The 19,226-nt window shown below is 53.8% G+C and overlaps 2 protein-coding genes across 15 annotated transcripts in view; one reads left to right on the forward strand and one right to left on the reverse strand.

The window, feature by feature from the left end:
• PKNOX2 (PBX/knotted 1 homeobox 2) overlaps nucleotides 1-2,674 on the forward strand; it is a 95,466-nt gene extending 92,792 nt beyond the window's left edge. For all 13 annotated transcript variants that reach the window (XM_085560162.1, XM_085560158.1, XM_085560167.1 and 10 more), the window contains 2 exons: nucleotides 193-371; nucleotides 1,072-2,674. In XM_085560162.1, coding sequence (XP_085416288.1) covers nucleotides 193-371; nucleotides 1,072-1,319 — 427 coding nt within the window. In that variant the 3' untranslated portion in view covers nucleotides 1,320-2,674. The remainder of the gene's footprint in view (nucleotides 1-192; nucleotides 372-1,071) is intronic.
• A 1,010-nt stretch (nucleotides 2,675-3,684) lies between these two features.
• Nucleotides 3,685-18,741, reverse strand: FEZ1 (fasciculation and elongation protein zeta 1). Of its 2 annotated transcripts, none has more exons than XM_021525793.3 (10): nucleotides 18,691-18,741; nucleotides 14,112-14,414; nucleotides 11,060-11,156; nucleotides 9,996-10,097; nucleotides 8,919-9,123; nucleotides 7,511-7,782; nucleotides 6,488-6,568; nucleotides 6,030-6,105; nucleotides 5,477-5,542; nucleotides 3,685-3,839 (listed from the first exon to the last, which is right to left on the reverse strand). In XM_021525793.3, exons 2-10 carry the CDS (start codon nucleotides 14,384-14,386, stop codon nucleotides 3,823-3,825), a joined length of 1,191 nt encoding a protein of 396 aa, XP_021381468.1. In that variant the 5' UTR covers nucleotides 14,387-14,414; nucleotides 18,691-18,741; the 3' UTR covers nucleotides 3,685-3,822. The 2 variants fall into 2 exon arrangements, with proteins under 2 accessions (XP_021381468.1, XP_085416295.1); XM_085560169.1 differs by lacking the exon at nucleotides 18,691-18,741 and adding an exon at nucleotides 18,146-18,162.
• Nucleotides 18,742-19,226: the final 485 nt, after the last annotated feature.

Raw genomic sequence — 19,226 nt, forward strand, 5'->3', positions numbered from 1 at the left:
AGCAGGAAAGACTAATGCAGAGATAAAATGTGCCACAGGCAAATAAAAACCCCAGCTTTTTGAACCACAAAGCTGCTTTGTTAAAGTATTACTATTATATTGCAACCCATCGATTTGCTATAACGTTGTTTAAACTCCGTGTTGCTGTGATGACTCTTACTCATGCCACTGCTCTCTCTCTTGCACGGGCAGGTTCATCAACGCCCGGCGGCGCATCCTGCAGCCGATGCTGGATGCCAGCAACCCGGACCCAGCCCCCAAAGCCAAGAAAATCAAATCCCAGCACCGGCCCACGCAGCGCTTCTGGCCCAACTCCATCGCCGCCGGCGTCCTGCAGCAGCAGGGCGGCAACGCAGCCACAAATCCTGATGGTAAGGACGAGCCCCAGCGGCCCTGCCCTTCCAGGAAGGAGTGGCCATGCATTAATTATGGCCTTAATTGGTGATTTCTAGAGAAAATTACCTGTGTTTTCTAGAGAAAATGACCACCTCTTGTGTTTCTGTGGGGAAACGCAAGAGGTGGCCCAAGCAAGGTCCTTCCAGGTGGCCACCAGGATGATGATCACCCACTGTGGGGCATGGCTTGGGTCAGCTCCTGAGGAGCTGGGGAAGGGAGGGGAGACATGGGAAGATGGAGATGAGAAGACAGGTGGAGACAAAATGGGAAGAGAGAAGATGAAGAGAAAATAGGTGATGAAAATGAAGAGAAGAACAGAGAAGATGATGAACAGAGAACAGATGAGGGCAATGAAGAGAGAAGATGAAGAGAGCAGAAATGAACATCCATCAGACGAGATGAAGAGAAGGAAAGGTAGGACTTGAGAGAAGATGAAGAGAAGATCTGCCCAATTAATCTGGGCATCTACTTGCTCAGAACTGATGTTTCTTGTTATTTAACAATGCATTAGCTCAAAAAATTAAGGATTGGACCTCAGGGTGTGACTGGGGTATGTGGGACACCCTATGGCTGAAGCTCTCCAAGCTTTTCACTTGAGTTATTCTTGGTTTATGCACTTCTTTCATCCTTTCTGCATTAGCTGGGGAATCCTTATTTCTGTACTTTTAATTCCAGGCTCGCTCAGCATGGACAACCTCCAACCCCTCTCGTCAGCCACTGCCACCATGGCCATGCAGCAGGCGATGCTGGCAGCCCATGACGACTCCCTGGATGGCACTGAGGAAGAGGAGGAGGATGAGGAGGACGAGGACGAGATGGAGGAGGAGGAGGAAGAGGAGGAAGAGCTGGAGGAAGAGCCTGGTGGCCTCCCAGCAGCACCTGGTGCTGACCTTGGTTTGGACCACAGTGACTCACTGGAATAGCTCCTCCTGCACCCTCCCAAATCATTGTCTGAGCACCAGATACAAAATTCTCCCTGAAATGCAAAAAAATAAAGGCAAGAAGAAGAAATTAGTGAGAAAAAAGCAAACTGGCAGCGCTGGCAGAGGCCCTGGCTGCCCCCAGGAGCGCGGGGACCACCACGGCAGCGCACGGCAGTGAAGGACACACGTTTACAAGGCACATATTGTGGCCAGAATAATCTTTTATTTCAGGTTTTATTTTTCTTTTTCCCTTCATTTTTTTTTGGTAAGCAAAAGCATTTTTAGGGGAAGTTCTTTTCCCCACGTGACGCTCGGATGCTGTTGGGCAGTGGTGGGTGTGCCACTGCGTCCATCCCTTGGATTTCCTGGTGCAAAGAAAAGCCAAACCAACCCCAGGACTTGATGCTTTTTTTGGATTTTTCCCCCAGAAAGGTCATTCACAGGCATAAATACTGGCATGGAGGGGGAAGAAAAATAATCAGCGAGTGCAAATTCTGCTATATCCAAGGAGGGTTTGGTGCTCGACTCATGGGATTGCCCAAACCTCCCAACTTTGGCCCCGATGCTGAGGCTGCTTGGTGATTCTGGACACAACTTTCTGGAAAAAGGAGGAAATTCCTCCAAATCCTTTAATTTATGTGCTAAAACCTCTGCTGAATCTGGAAAAAATCCGACTCACCTCATTCTCGTCCTTAAGGGCCGAGATTGGAAGCAGAGCTGGGGCAAAGGCTGCCGGGAGTAAAACTTTTCCAAGGCATTTTGGCACAGAGTTAGTTAAAAATGGGGAAAAAAATTGGTTTAAAAAATGCAAGATTTCACCCAAAATCGAATGGCGATGCGCAAGACTTGCCTGGGTGGAAGGAAACTAAGTATTATTGCTTAAAAGATGAGTTCTCCCTGGTATTGTCCCTCCACATGGCAAAATGGTGGAGCTTTAGCCCCGAGGGGGAGGGCACCTGCCAAAAACCCTGTATTTTGGGTTTTTTTTTATTTTGAGTGCTAGCAAAAGGGTGTATTCGCCTTAAAATGTGGCATGGGAGGAAATGCAAAAGCAAACCAGGGCAAAAATAAAGGAATTGTCTTCTGCAGGTTCCTGCTCTAAATGTGAGATTCTAGGAGAAGGATCATTTTCTTGGTGGCTTTTTGCCCATATTGTCATTTTTTTCACCTGGCTCTTGAAGAGTTGACAAAAGAACCTGAACAAGAGCTGGGATTAAAAACAGAAGTGATGCAATGGGCAGAAATGCCTAATTTTGGATACTGATCTGGCGTGAATGTAATCTGTAATTTCATAAAGGATTCATTGTAATTTAGTATTAATTCCTGGCCATTTATTATAAAGTGCTACAAGATGAGGGGTCGCACCTGTATTTTCTTGGCAGCTTCTTCCTTTGAGTGGAGAAGACCCAAAATGCAGGAATAACCCCCCAAAATGGGCAAAATTCCCCTCATAAAACTAATTGACCCCCAAAATGGGTGGATGGACCCAAACTGGTAATTGAGTGATGTGGAGATAATTAGATTTATACTTCCAAAACTGATGGTCCACCAAAAATTAAAATTTTCCCCCTCAAACAAGCTCCAATGAGATTTTGACCACTGATGAATGATGCACACCCCAAAATCAGCTGTGTTCTCCAAAACCAAGTGATTCTCCCCCAGAAGCTCCCCCAAAGTGTTCCAGACAACCCCAAAATGAGTGATGGTTTCCAGAAATGAGGGATGCTAAGAATCCAGTGATGACCCAAAAGGGGCTAATCTCTCCCTGAAATGAGTGATTCTCCCCCAAAATGGGTGCTCACTGCAAAAGGAGTTGTATTCTCCAAAAATTCTCCCACAAAAATGAGTGACATGCCCCCTAAGGAAGCTGTCCCAAACTGCTCCTTCTGGAAGTGAGTGACTCTCCTCAAAATAAGTGACTTCCCCAAAATGACTGAATTTGCCTCAAAGTGGACAACGCTCTGCAGAAACGAGCACCAACCCCCAAATTAGGCACTCTTATCCAAAATGAGTGACAATCCCCAAAACACAGCAATTCTTCCCCACGTGGAAGTGATGGAAGCCCCCCTGTCCCTTAATGAGCCATTCCTTAATAATGGGTTGATCTTCTGGGTGATGTTTGCACAATTTGTAGCAGAAAATCGGGCCACAGAAATGTGAAAAAATGGGAAAAATCCCCGAGAATGGAAATGTAATCTGAATTTTGCCCCTCTGCTGGTGGCAGCTGCTCGTTAGCCAGACATTTGTGTTTTTTAGAGATCCCAGAATATTCATGAGCTTAGTCTACGCTGGGATTTTTTTGCTTAAAAACATCCTTTTCCTATCAAAAAATTGCAAAGCAGGAGACACAGACACTGGACACCGGTTGCCTAATTAATGTAAGGAATTCTTTATTCCCAGCTGTGCAAAGGGGGAAGTGCAGGGAGGGGCAGCCACGGGTGGGTGACCCTTTTTCCTGGGGTTTGGCCCCGTTTTGGGGTGGGAGTGTGGGGGCAGCACCGCGTCAGGTCGGGCAGAGCACTGCAGAGAGAGAGAGAGAGACAGAGGGGCTGGGGCACTGCACGGGGGCACCCGGGGTGCAGTGAGGCAGGAGCATGCACAGGGGTGTGTGGGGAAGCATGGAGGTGCATTGGAATGCAGGAGGATGCACAGGGATGCAGGAGGATGCACTGGCATGCAGGAGAATGCATAGGGATGCACAGGGATGCAGGAGGATGCAGAGGGGTGCACAAGGATGCATGAGGATGCATTGGACTGCAAGAGGATGCACAAGAATACAGGAGGATGCACAGGGATGCAGAAGGATGCATTGGCATGCAGAATGCATAGGGATGCACAGGGATGAAGGAGCATACACAGGGATGCAGGAGGATGCAGAGGGATGCATGAGCAGGCACAGGGATGCACAAGGATGCATGAGGATGCATTGGAATGCAAGAGGATGCACAGGAATGCAGGAGGATGCACAGGGATGCAGGAGGATACACAGGGATTCAGGAGAATGCACAGGGATCCATGAGCATGTACAGGGGTGTAGAAGGATGCAGGAGGATGCACTGGCATGCAGGAGAATGTACAGGGATGCATGAGGATGCACAGGGATGCATGAGCAGGCACAGAGATGCATAAGGATGCATGAGGATGCATTGGAATGCAAGAGGATGCACAGGAATGCAGGAGGATGCATTGGAATACAGGAGGATGCACAGGGATTCAGGAGAATGCACAGGGATCCATGAGCATGTACAGGGGTGTAGAAGGATGCTGGAGGATGCACAAGCATGCATGGGGATGCACAAGAATGCACAGTGCAACGCTGCACGAGGGGGCACAGTGACTCACAGGCCTGCACTGGGCTGCACGTGGATGGGCAGGGGCACCCAAGGGTGCCTGGGGGCCACACAGGGACACACGAGTGTGCACAGGACAGGCAGGAGAGCACAAGGACACACACAAGGACAGCCAGGAGGGCACAGGGACACACACAGGGACATGCAGGAGGGCAAATGAGGCACCTGGGCACACAAGGATGCAGAAACGCTGCACGAGGCTGCACATGAATGCAGGAGGAGCACAAAAGGGATGCACAAGGAATGCACACACACAGCAGTGCACAGGAAAAGCATGAAGGACGCACCAGGACTCGGCAGGATGCACAAGGATGCACAAGAGGGGTGTGGGAGATGCCCAGGGATGCCCAGGAGATGCAAGAAGATGCATGGGGATGCCCAAGGGAGGCAGAGGAGGGTGCCTGCTGGGGCATGGGGGGTGAAGGAGGGCACACAGAGGGTGATGAGGCTGTGTGGATGAAGGATGGGGCAGGAAGCTGCACAGGTACCTCCAGAGGTGCCTGTGAGACAGACAGCTGTCTCAGGAGAGGAGAGCTGTACAAAGAATGCCTGAGGGATGTGCAGGAAATGCAGCCAGGATCCCTGCAGGATGCGTGGAGGATGCAGCAGAGATGCAGGAGGGATGCAGGAGGAATGCCACAGGATGTATCTGGGATTCCTCGAGGATGCACAGGAGATGCAACAGGGATGAATGAGGATGCAACAGGGATGGGCAAAGGATGCACAAAGGATGCAGTGGAGAGGCAGGAGGATGCAGAAGGGATCTGCAGAGGAGCTGTGTGAAGGATGCACGAGGGGTGCAGGTACCTTTGAGGATGTAATCCGTGAGCAGAGTGGGCACCTTCTCATTCCCCTCCTTCATAGCAAACAGGACTGGGAGGGAGAACAAACCTGTGAGCCTGGCCCTGCTGCCCCCAAAATGTCCCTTTTCCCCCCAAAACCAGCCCCACAGTTGCCACACACTTTCCCCACACAATTTATGCAGCAGGCCTGGGAACACACACACAAAAAGGGCTTCCATCCCCAGGTAGCCAGTCTGTGGCAGTGCAGAATGGGTGATTTACCCCAGACCTCCTGGTAAATGGAGCATAAACTGGGGGGAGGTGTTGGCTGCCAACCAGCTGTGCTGCAGTGATGCAAAACAGGGATTTTCCTCACCAGGTGGGTTTGCTGCAATGATGATGCAGCGTGGGTGGCAGCACCTTAAACTGCCCGTGCTGCAATGATGCAGAAATTCCCCTAAACTTTTGTGCTGCAATGATATCCCAAACTGCAGCCACTGAAGCAAAACAAAATGTGCCTTTGTGTCCCCAAAACATGTGATGCTGACACAAAAAAAGCTGCTTGAATGAATACTCACTGTTGGTGAGCATCTGCAGGTCCTCAACAGAGGGTGGTGAGCCCTTCTTCTCGTAGGGAATCACCGTGTTCAGGTACTGCAAAAACAAAAGCCACCCCAAAAAACTCAGATGGCACAAAACTGCCTGTTTTTTGCATTGTCTTAAGGCAAATTTATGCAAAAATAGAGTATTTCTGCAAAATTCCTGCAATTGTATTTAATTTGCAGGTATTCCGGGGAGTACTGAACTAACTGGGTGCTGCAAACTCCACCCAAATCCATCCCTCCTCAGGGAGGACCTTTCGGGGTGAAAACAGGTAATTTTTTCAAGAGGGATTAGCAGGAAGTAGGGGATGGAGCAGTTTTGTAAAGTGAAGAAAGATTTTAACAAGGGGTTAGGGAATGCAGGGGAATGGGGAGTGCAGAGAGGAGTGAAAACAGATTTGGGCAATTTTGTTTTTTGGAGGGGGGGAAGGCACCTGCTTCTCGTTGGTGGTAGGACCAAAAGTCTGGCGCAGGCCGGAGTGCAGGATGCTGGAGATGCCCTCCATGCTGAAGCGCTGGGGGGACAACGTGTCACCCTGTCACCTCCCGGGGACAGCAACAACACCCGTGGCACCTCCTCTGGGCACCAGCATCCCTCACAACTCCCTGACTCCCACATCCACAGCCTGCCCAGATCCCAGCACTCTGCTCCATACTGCCATCCCATATTCCTTTGTCTCCGTGCTCCAAGTCCCCCTGTCGCTGTCCTATGTCCTTCCTATGCCACTCTGCCCCATCCTGTCGCTATTCCCATCCCATCACATCCTGTATCCCATCCCATCCCGCATCCCATCCCATATCCCACCCCATCATCCCCATGTCCCTCTGCCCCATCCTGTCATTATTCCCATCCTAGCCCATCCCATCCCATCCAATATCCCATCCGATCCCATCACCCCCATGTCCCTCTGGCCCATCCTGTCGCTATTCCCATCCTATCCCATCCTATTGCATCCCGCATCCCATCCCATCCTGTATCCCATCCCATTGCCCCCATGTCTCTCTGCCCCACCCTGCCCCATTCCCATCCCATCACATCCAATATCCCATCCCATCGCCTCGCCCCCATGTCCCTCTGCCTCGTGTCCCTATTCCCATCCCAATCCTCACCCCCTTGTCCCACAGTGTCCCCACATCCCCGCACCTCCTCCTTGACCCCCGAGGCACCCCGCTCCCGGTCTGTCCCATCCCATCCCATCCCATCCCATCCCATCCCATCCCATCCCATCCCATCCCATCCCATCCCATCCCATCCCATCCCACCCCATCCCACCCCATCCCATCCCACCCCATCCCATCCCATCCCATCCCATCCCACCCCATCCCATCGCCTTGCCCCCATGTCCCTCTTCCCCGTGTCCCTATTCCCATCCCATCCCTCATCCCCTTGCCCCACGGTGTCCGCACATCCCCGCACCTCCTCCCCGACCCCCGAGGCACCCCGCTCCCGTGCCCACCTTGCGGGGCATGGTGCTGCCGCGCTCGGGGCGCGCCCCTTGCGGGCTCAGCCCCTTGTCCCTGCGGCGGCGGCGGGCGGCCTCGCGCTGCTCCCGCTGCTCGCCCTGCACGGCCAGCAGCGCCCCGATGAAGGCTGTCTTCACCTCCTTCTCGAAGGCCAGCTCGTCCCGCCGCGCCAGCTGCGCCACCAGCTCGGCCGAGAGCGCCCGGCTCGCCGCCTCGGCGCGGCCCGCGGCCGCCAGCAGCTCCCGCGCCGACAGCTGCCCCAGCCCTGCCGCAGCCACAGCCCCGAGTCCGCACGGCCCGCCAGGCAGGGCACAGCCACCGCCCTGCCCGCCAACCAGCCCTCCACCAGCCCAGGCTGCTCCATGCCCCAGGGTCCAGCCTGGCCTCGGGCACTGCCAGGGATCCGGGGGCAGCCACAGCCGCTCTGGGAATCTTGTGCCCACCCTCGCGGGGAACAATTCCCAATTCCCAATCTCCCATCCAGCCCGGCCCCCTGGCAGTGGGAGCCATTCCCTGTGTCCTGTCCTTCCATCCCTTATCCCCAGTCCCTCTCCTCCAGCTCTCCTGCAGCCCCTTTAGGCTCTGGAGGGGCTCTGAGCTCTCCCTGGAGCTTCTCCTCCCCAGCTCTCCCCAGCAGAGGTGCCGCCACCTTTGGGGTATCTCCGTGGCCTCCTCTGGACTCTGCAGCCAGTGCCATGCATGGGGAAAGGAGGGAAATGCCTGGTGCAGTCAGGGGCACCCCCAGTGCAGTCAGTGAAACGCACACTGCGACCATGAAAGTGCATCTCGCGCCGAGCGAGATGGGCTCTGCATTTTCTGACACACCAAGAGATAAACCCGTTGTGCAATTGCTGATATGCTCAGCGCCATAAACCATGTGCCCAGAGTAATTAAGGGACTTCCTGGCACGATTAGTGACATGCAAGGTGCACTCAGTGATCTTCACAGTGCAATTAGTGACAGGCAGGATGTGATTAGTGACATGTATGGTGCAATTACTGACATGCATCGTGCAACTAGTGACATATATGGTGTGATTATTGACATGCATGGTGCAATTAGTGACATGCACGGTGCAATTAGTGACATGGTGTGATTAGTAACCTGCACAGTGTGATAAACAGCAGAGCAATGAGTGAAGTGCCTGGGCTTGTTGGTGACACAGCCCACGCCACCAGGACAAATCCCGTGTGTGTGTAACGCCCCATGCAGAACACAAAGACTCCTGGTGAACCCTTTCCACACCAAAAGCCAGATCCCTGTTTTCTTCACAGTTTTTGCCAAGAGCCCTTCTGGCCAAGTCCCAGAGCACGCCAGCACTGAGGCCTGGAGAGACTTAGTTGTCCAATTTGGTTGGAATTGTCCCCAAAAAGTGACTGGCCTGGGCTTTGCTGGCCATACCTTCATGGGAGCAGTTGTTGTTGAAGGCGGGATGCAGCTCCCGCAGCAGGATGGGCTCCGTGCCCCCGCCACCACCTTTGCCTTCAGCATCAGCCTTTGTTTCTTCCTCCTCCTCCTCATCCTCCTCCTCCTCTTCCTCCTCACCCTCGGGGTCAGCCTCAGGGTCAGGTGAACTCTGCATGAGCTCCTCCAGCTCCTCGATGACCTGTGGGGCATCAGTGACCTCCATGTGCACCTGCATCCTACCTGCACCTAGCACCCCACACATCCTGCAGCCACACCTGCGACTGTTCTGCACCCGCTCCCTGCACCCACTCCCTGCATTCCTGTCCTGTACCCACACCTGCAACCATCCTGCACCTGCTCCTTGCACTCCTGTCCTGCACAAACATCTGCAACTGCTCCCTTCATCCTGCACCTGCATCCTCTATCTTCATCCTCCATCTGCAGCCAGCTCCCTCCATCCTCCATCCTTATCAGCATTCTGCATCCTCCCCTCCATCCTGCATCTGCATTCTGCTCCCTTCATCTTACATCAACACCTGCATTTACATCCATCTGTGCCCTGGATCCTCCGTTTGCATCCTGCATCTGCATCCCACATTCCGTGGACACCGAGGACCTGCATCCACTTCTACATCTGCATCCTGCACCTGTCTGCATCCTGCTCTCTGCACCCTCCTCCTGCATCCTGCATCTCCACCTGCATTCCCTATCCATGCCCTGTGCTGCCTCCACATCCCCCTCCCCACACCTGTACCGTGCATCCTGCACCCCCATCTGGCACCTGCGTCCTGCACCCCACATCTGCATCCCACCTCTGCTCCCCCCTTTATCCTTCCCCCCATGCCACCCCTTTTGTACAGCAGCACCCACAGCCCACCTTGCCAGGTGCACCCAAATCCCACAGCACCCACAACTCCACTTCTGTCCACATCCACATTCCAGGTCCTGCATGCCACACCCCAAGATGCTGGGATTTGGCTTTTTCTTGTGCTTCCAGCTCGTGGTCACGGGGCTGAGGTGGCCAAGTCTGGATTTTGGAGGACATGCAGGGCTCCAGATGCCCATGGGTACCTGCTCAGCTGTCAGCAGCGGCTCCTCGTTGATCCCAGAGTCCTGCTCACTCCTCTCAGTGAGCTCCTCCTCCTCTTCCTCCTCCTCCTCCTTCCCACCGAGCTGCAGGAGACACAGGCTGGGCAGCCTTGGTGGCACCACAGGCCCAGCCTGGTGTGGGCATGGCCCCAGCATGGACACAGCCACAGCCCTGGCATGGGGACAGCCACCACCCTGGCTCACGGGGACATGGGGGGTGGCATGGGGAGACACTGGAGGGGGACATCAGATGGGACATGTTGGATTGAGGGTATTCCATGGAGATGGATGTTGGATGGGGCTTTGAGCAGGACAGTGGACAGCCCTGGAGCGGGAGGTGTTGCCAGAGGTGGATGGAGATGTTGGACAGGAGTGTTGGATGGAGAGCTGTAGAATGGAGCCATGGAGCAGGAAGAGGGCAGGGAGAAGTCCAGGTGAGCTGGATGGAGGTGCTGGATGGAGGTGATGGATGGAGGTGCTGGATGGAGGTGATGGATGGAGGTGATGGATGCAGGTGATGGATGGAAAGTGGTGTTGGACACGCTTGGTGGAGACATGGGGATGCTGCTGGAGGGGGAGATGAGGGATGGTGGGGCTGAACTGGAGAGGTCTGATGGAGACACAGGGTGGGACACCAGGTGGGGACATGGCAGAGGGGAACACCTCCAGGGAATGGATGGACAGAGATGTTCGGTGAGGAGGCACCTTCTTTTTTCCCACCTTTTTAGCATAAAATAACCCAAGGAAGTTATTTTCTCTTCCCCCTTAAGCAACACATCCAAATGAGTTCAATTCTGTGGATATTGGGACATTTTTACAACCCCAGAAGCAGCTATTGACAGCACAAACTCACTACAGATAAAAACCCATTTTCTACCCCAAAAACACCCACCCCACCCGAGGCATGGGGGTCAACTGGCAAGGACCAGGTGCTAAAACAAGCCTTTTTGGGTAGTTTGCAGTGCCATGATGGCTGCTGAGCCCCGGGGCTGACTGACAGCTGTCAGTCACAGCCAGGGGACCAGGAGGGGATGTCAGAGCCGTACCTGGGGGTCGCTGCCATCGAGGGTCTCAGTCCCAGGGAGCTGCCACGGCCGGGGGGAGCTCCGGGGGGCAAAGCCATCGGTCAGAGCATCCCAGACCCTGCAGGGAGGCGCCTGGTGAGTGCTGATCCCAAAATGTTGCACCTCAGAGACACAGCCCAAAAAAACTGCCTGCCAAGATGCCGCGAAACATCCCGAAATGCAGCCCGGAAACATCCTGAAATGACCTCCAAAAACCCCCAGATGCCACTGAGATGCCTGAAATATTCCAAAACACCCCAAATGATATCCTAGAAAACCCTAAATGCTGTCCTAGAAGACCCCAAAGCGTCTCAAAATAGCATTATGAAATACTGCTCTGAAATACCCCAATGTACCCAAAAATGCTGCCCCAGCACCTGAGATGCCCCCTAAATGTCATTTTGAAATGCTGCTATCAAAACACTCCAAAAGGTCACAGCAATGTCCCAAAATATCTCTAGATGTCCCCAAATGCCACTCAAAAATATCACCATGGTGCTCTGAAGTGGCACAAAACATTCTCTTAAAGCAGTCCCAAAGCCCCAAGACTCTCTGAAAGACCCCAAAAACACCTCAAAATACTGCCCTGGAACACTCCAAACTGTCCCCAAATGCTCTTCTGAAATACCCCCAAAATGCCCCTAAAGGTCCCAAAGCTCCAAAATGCCACCCTGTCATGTTCCAACCACCCAACCCCCTCACTGAAATACCCCAGAGACCCCAAAATGTCACTTTTCAACACCTAAAAATACCCTAAAATGCTGTCCTGAAATCCTGATCAAATGAGGAGAAAATAAAGAAAGAAAAAGGAAAAGAGGGGGACGGATGGGGAAAAAAAAGGAAAGGGGGAAAAAAGAGGAAAGAGGAGAAAAGAGAAAAAAAGGGGTAAAGAAGAAGATGGAAAAAAGGGGGAAAGGGGAAGAAGTGGGGGAAGGAAAATCTGGGTAAAAGGGTGGAAATGGAAGAAAAAATGAGAAAGAGGGAGAAGAAAATAATGGTGGGAAATGGAGAAAGAGGGAAAAAGGGAAGAAGAGGAAAGAGGAGAAAACTGAGAATAGGAAAAGGAGGAAAAGGGCCAAAAAAGGAAAAGAGGAAAAATCAGGAGAAAAGGGGAATGGGGAAAAAGAGAAAAAGAGAAAATGTAAGAAAAAAGGGAGAATGAGGGGGGAAATGGAGAAAAGGGCAGGGAAAGTGGAGAAAAGGGAAGAAATGGAGGAGAAAGACAGAAAATGGGGAAAAAAGAGCTAAAAAGTGGCAACATTGAGAAAAAGGCCAAAAATGCGAGGAAAATGTCAAAAATGAGGGGAAAGGCACAGACAGAGATCAGAAATTTTCTCCCCATCTCAGGCAACCCCTCCCATTCTCCCACCAGAAATGGGGGGTTCAATCCTGAAAATCACCCCAAAACCATTTCCCCTTTTCCAACCCCAAACCTGCTCATTTGTGGGATTTATTCTATCTCCCTTTTCACCAGGGCTGAATTCCCCTTGGAATTACAGATTTCACAAGTTAACAGGCAAAAATGCGGATGCCAAATCTTAAATACTTATTTTTTAACAAAGCACAGCAAATGAGTAATTATTCCCTCAAATTTGATTTTTATTTTCACTGCTCTTAAAGGACCAGCAATGCACAGGGGCAGGCCAAAACCAGCAGTGATTTCTGAGTTAATTATGGCAAGAAATGGTTAAAAACTCTGGAAATCCAGCGCCTGTGAGGCCATGGCTCCTCCCCTGGCCTGCACACAGGGCTCATTGAAAGAAGACTAAAAAAAAAAGCCCTGTTTTGCCCAAAGTGACCCAAAAAAGACACAATAAGTGGCACAAAGCGGCGACAGCGCGGCAGCCCCGGCGCGCAGCCAAGCTGCATTTTGCTCTCAAAAACCGTGAATTCGACCGATTGCAAAAATCAATTCAGCTTCAGTGGGTTTGGGGGGAAAAGAAAATCCAAACACAAACCAACAAAACCAAAGGATTCGGGGCTTTTTGGGTTGAAAGCAGCCCCTTTGCTTGGTGAGAATAAGGGTTAGCAATTTTGGAATAATTCAAATTCAACAGAGGAAAAATCCACGGGAAATGTGATAGTGTGTTATCGTCATGAGGAAAAAGCTCAAGGATTTGCAGGGAAAAATGGCATTTTGTAACAAAGCAAGGTTTTTAATGGAACTGTAGAATTTAACACAAAATGCACAACAATAACTGGGGAGCCTAGGGGGGAATTTCACCCTAGGGAATTTGGCTGTTCCCTACAATGGTACAGAGGGGGTGGCCGAGCTCTACTCACACCTTACTCAAGGTTTATGCTCAGCCCCTGGGGCTTTCCTTGCACAGACAATGCTATGGCCCCTGCAACGTGGCATGAACACGCTGCTTTTCCTCCTCACAGGCTGCTACTCCAGGGACCTCACACAGCTACTCTAAGGATCCTACACAGCTACTCCAAGGATCCTAAACAGCTACTCCAAGGATCCTACACAGCTACTCCAAGGATCCTAAACAGCTACTCCAAGGATCCTACACAGATACTCCAAGGATCCTGCACACATACTGCAAGGTGCTGTATGATCACAGCACAGTTCAGGTGGTGATTTGCATGTGAGCACAAGGAGGAGCAACAGGCCGCAGGGGGGGTGTTACTCATAAGATACACCAGTACTCTGAAGTGCTACACAGTCATGCTGTGAGCTGGACTGCATGCTCTGGGAGTGTTTTAAGACCATGAAAGGATGCATGCAGGCTTGAGGGTGGCCTACTTACAGGATGTTACACAGCTACTCAAAAGATACTACACGGCTACTCAAATGATACTACACGGCTATTCCATGCTGCTGCATGACTGTGCCGTGATGCAAGGGGCCGAGCTGCATGTGGGCTGCACCGTGCCAGCATGCAAGGCGGCACGCAGACCCTTACTCATAGGATACTACACGGAGTACGGCGCGGAGCGCGGCCGTGCCGCGGCGCTGGGAGGTAGCGCGCCCCGCGGGGGGGGTTCGGGTGTGAAGTGGCCCCAGGAGCAGGGGGGCCTTACTCACTCCTCATCCTGCAGGCGCTCCTCCTCCTCCTGCGCCTGGAGCCGCCCCCGCACGGGCGCCAGGCCCTCGGTGGCGGCGTCGTAGTTGCGGAAGCACACGGTGAGCTTCTCGTCGAACTCCTGCACCAGGTCCTCCATGGACTTGAAGCTCATCATCTCGGCCGAGAAGCTCTCCAGCTCGGCCAGCGCGGGGTCCGCGGGGCGCGGCAGCGACCCCCCATCGTCCCCGGGCCCCTCCTCGAACTCCTCCTCCAGACTGACCAGCGGCGCCTCCATCCTCCTCAACACCGACGTGCTGCCTTAGCTGCAGGGACAGGGTGCCCGTCAGGCACCGGGCTACTCACAGCTTACAACACCCGGCTCCCCGTTCCCTTCGCTGCTGCCAGGGCTGCTACACAACCAACGGCATCTCTGTAGTATCCTGGCAGTAACCCAACAGGACGGGCTACCTTCAAAAGAAATATTCTGCTATTGTGGCACTATTCGAGTTGCAATTTCATAGTTGCAACAAAGTACTGATAGTTGTCCAAGCAGTTCAGTATGTAAAAAATGTCATACTGCTATCCATTTCCCTGAAGTGGTAGTATCTTAGTTGTATCCTTATGCTATACTGTTGGATGATGCCCTTTTCTGATGCAGAGATGGGGCAGCTGAGAGGTGTTTTAAAAACTTTTATTCCATTTTCAGTCCCATGTAAAGGGTGAGACAGTACAGATGTTCCAATTCATGTTGTTACAATCAGAAGTGGACTATTTCCTAATCACAATACATTATAAATGTTTCTTGGCCTTTCAGCTTTTGCCACCTCTCAGTTACCCCATCTCTGAGTCACAAAAGGGCTTATTCTGACACTACATCACTACTAAGCAAGTAGCCTTCAAATATCAGTAATGTGCTGACAATACCCCAAAAATGTGAGTGGTGCCCTGATGGCATCCCAGAAGTATCTTACCATGACTTTTGTAGGGCCCTTGTAGCATCTTGGAAGTATCCTACAGAGAGCTGCACTTTTATCCTGAGAAAGCTGACTCTTGTCCTGGCAGCACCTCGGGAACTTTGTGATAATATCCTGGTAGCATCATGGTAGTACCAGTAATGTTGTATCCTAGCAACGACCCTGTAGTATCTTAGTAGTGCCTTGTCAGCAATACTCATTAGCATTAGCAATACATTTACAATTAGCAAAGTGTTGCTTTGGAGTGTTAGCCTGATAATACCTTAGCAACATTCTTATAGTAGCTTTGTGCTGCACTGAGAGTATCCTAGTAGCAGTCAGCATTGAGTAGCTCAGCACTGTCCTGATGTTGTACTAGCACAGGCAGGAATATCCTGATTCTGTCAGGAGCATCCTGGTGCCCTGATAGTATCACAGTAGTAGATAACGAGTGTCCTGATAGGATCCTAGCAGTGGTGTCACGGGACACAGCTGTTATCCTCAGTGTGCTGGTGGCACTTTGGTAGCACAAAGAATTATCCTGATATTTTCTTACTGCCCCACAACTACACTGAAAGCAACCTGCATGTATCTTGAGAGGAACCTTGTGTGAGCTGCTCCAGTGGTACCTTCCTACGAGTGCCTCAGTATCAGCTCTGGAAGTATCTTAGTAGCAGCCTGATGGTACATTAGCAGAGCTTTTGCAGCATCCCAGTAGTATTTACAGAGTATCCTGGGAGTACCTTAATGGCACTCTGGAAGTCCCTTACTGCTGTCTGCAGAGTAGCCTGCCCGCATTCTAGTAACCTCAGAGCATCTCAGCAGCACCCTGAGAGCATCTCAGCTGTGTCTTGATAGTATTTCACTACTCCCTCAGGAGATTACTGAGAATATCCCAGCAGTAGCCTCAGAGGAAGCAAGGAGTAACTCAGTAGTAAGCCCGGAGCAGCCCAGCAGAGGTGGCAGCACCCAGGCCTGGCCATGCTTCCCTGGGGAGGGGAGCACAGACATCCCAGCTCTGGGGAAAACCTGCCCTGAAAGGGTGTTGGGTCACAGCCCTGTGCAGCACCGCCGCAGCCCATGCACGTGTGCCCCCCTGGGTGCCCCCAGCCCTGCAGCACACGCCCTGAGCATGCACACCCTGCACGTGTGCACCTGCAGGGGAGCCCAGCCCTGCACACGCCTGCAGCACTCACACACACACACACACACACGGGACAGGGCCTGGTGCTCCCTGTGAACATGCATGCCATGCACAGAGATGCAAAGCACGCACACGGAGCGGTGCATGTGTGCACAGAGTGTCTGCACACAGGTGCACGTGTGCTGCAGCGGTGCACAGGCGCTGGGCTGCACACACTGCACAGGCAGTCACCCCCACGTGCCCCGGTGGATGCATGCCCTGTCCCATGCAAGTCTGCACGCACACACACCTTTGCAAGCATGCATCCCCACCGTGTGCATGAGTGCACACCTTTGCACTCATGCATCCCCACCGTGTGCATGAGTGCACACCTTTGCACCCCCAACGATGTCCGTGTGTGCACGCCCATGCACTCATGCATCCCCACGTGCAATGCCATGCACACACACAGAGTGCACCCCTGTGCATGCCTGCATCCCCTCGCATACATTATGCACCACTGTGCACTTGTGCATCCCCACACACGCACCATGGAGCCCGACATGCTCACAGCACCCAGCTCCAGGCCCCACAAACACCAGCAGCACACACCTGCACACACCTGCACACCCACGTGCCTGCACGTGTGCCCCTGCAGCTGTACACACACACCTTCACATGCACACACACTCCTGCATGCACATGTATCTGCACGGACACACAGCCCTGCACACACATCTGGACATGCACACACCTGCACACACAGCCTTGCACACACACACAGCCCTGCACACACATCTGGACATGTACACACCTGCACACACACACAGCCTTGCACACACACACAGCCCTGCACACACATCTGCACACACACAGCCCTGAACACACATCTGGACATGCACACACCTGCACACACAGCCTTGCACACACACACAGCCCTGCACACACACCTGCACACCCACACAGCCCTGCACACACATCTGGACATGTACACACCTGCACACACACAGAGACCTGAACACACATCTGGACATGCACACACATCTGCACACACACAGAGACCTGAACACACACACACATCTGCACCCACAGACACTGAACTGGACATGCACATCACTTGCACACACATCTGGGCACGCACATCCCTTGCACACCCGCACACACCGAGCAGCACACACATCCCTTGCACACCCGCACACACACCTGGGCACACACATCCCTTGCACACACACCCCTTGCACACACATCTGGGCACGCACATCCTTGCACGCCCGCTCAGCCCTGCGCACACGCACACCAACACGCACACGGACCCGCCCTCGCTGCGCTCGCCGCCCCTCCCTCCGCCGCTCCCCGCAGGCGCACCCCCGCGGCCCCACGACCCCCAGAGCGCCCCCGCAGCGGGCGAGCACCTCCCCGGCCCCGCACGGCCCTGCCCTGCCCGCAACATCAGCCCGCGCTGCCCCCAGACCCGACACCCCCGCAGCACCGCATCCCCGTGCGACCCCCCCGCACCGCCTGCAAGGGCAGCATCGCCCGCGCTCCCCAAACCCGCACCCTTCATGGCCTCCCCCAAACCCCGCACCCTTCATGGCCCCCCCCAAACCCCGCACCCGCCTGCAGCCCCGCACCATTCATGGCCCCCCAAACCCCGCACCCTCCTGCAACCCCGCATTCTTCATGGCCCCCTCCCAAACCCCGCACCCTTCATGGCCCCCCAAACCCCGCACCCCCCTGCAGCCCCGCATCCTTCATGCCCCCCCAAACCCCGCATCCTTCATGCCCCCCCAAACCCCGCACCATTCATGGCCCCCCAAACCCCGCACCCTCCTGCAACCCCGCATTCTTCATAGCCCCCTCCCAAACCCCGCACCCTTCATGGCCCCCAAACCCCGCACCCTTCATGGCCCCCAAACCCCGCACCCTTCATGGCCCCCAAACCCAGCACCATTCATGGCCCCCTCAGCCCCGCACCCGCCTGCAGCCCCGCATCCTTCATGCCCCCCCAAACCCCGCACCCTTCGCGGCTCCCCCCAGCCCCGCACCCGCCTGCAACTCCGCACCTTTCATGCCCCCCCCCAAACTCCGCATCCTTCATGGACCCCTCAGCCCCGCACCCACCTGCAACCCCGCACCTTTCGCGGCCCCCCAGCCCCGCACCCTCCTGCAGCCTCGCATCCTTCATGCCCCCCCCAAACCCCGCACCTTTCATGGCCCCCAAACCCCGCACCTTTCATGCCCCCCCCCCAAACCCCGCATCCTTCATGCCCCCCCCAAACCCCGCACCATTCATGGCCCCCCAGCCCTGCACCCTCCTGCAACCCCGCACCTTTCATGCCCCCCCCCCCAAACCCCGCAGCATTCATGGCCCCCAAACCCCGCACCCTTCATGGCCTCCCCAGACCCGCACCCACCTGCAGCCCCGCACCCCTGACGCCCCCATCCCCTCACCCCTGACGCCCCCAGCCCCTCTGCACCCCCATCCCCTCACCCCAGACGCCCCCAGCCCATCCCCGCACCCACCTGCAGCCCCGCATCCTCCGCGCCGCGCCGGGGGTGCTGCGCCCGCACTGCGCAGGCGCGGGGCCGGGCCGGTGACGTCACCGGGCAGGGCGCGGGCGGCGGCCGTGACGTCATCGCCCATCCCGGCTCCGTCCGTCCTTTCCCGATCCCCAAAATCCCCCGAGCCCCGCCGGGGGCTCGTCCTTTGTCCACGCGGGCCTGCGCCTGTCCGCGGCACCGAGGGAGAAAATGCATCCATGGAAATGACAACGGAAATGTACAGATGGGAAATAGAAATGAAAGATGGCATATACGGCAATGTAGCCCAAGATTTTTTTTTTTTTTCCTTTTATAAAATAAAACAATTAAAATTATGACATAAAAATGAAGCGAATTACAAAATAAAAAAACCGTATTTTTCCTATATTTTTCCTCTCAAAAAACATAATAGTAATCACAAAAAATGAGCAGCTTTTTATAATAATATTCTTTCAGCTTTTTGTCTTAAAATTTATTAGCAATTTAAAGAATTTCTTTCGATGAATGTTGTTCTGTAT

Source organism: Lonchura striata, chromosome 24 (genome assembly GCF_050655825.1).
Source record: "Lonchura striata isolate lonStrDom1 chromosome 24, ASM5065582v1, whole genome shotgun sequence".
Taxonomy (NCBI): Eukaryota; Metazoa; Chordata; class Aves; order Passeriformes; family Estrildidae; genus Lonchura; species Lonchura striata.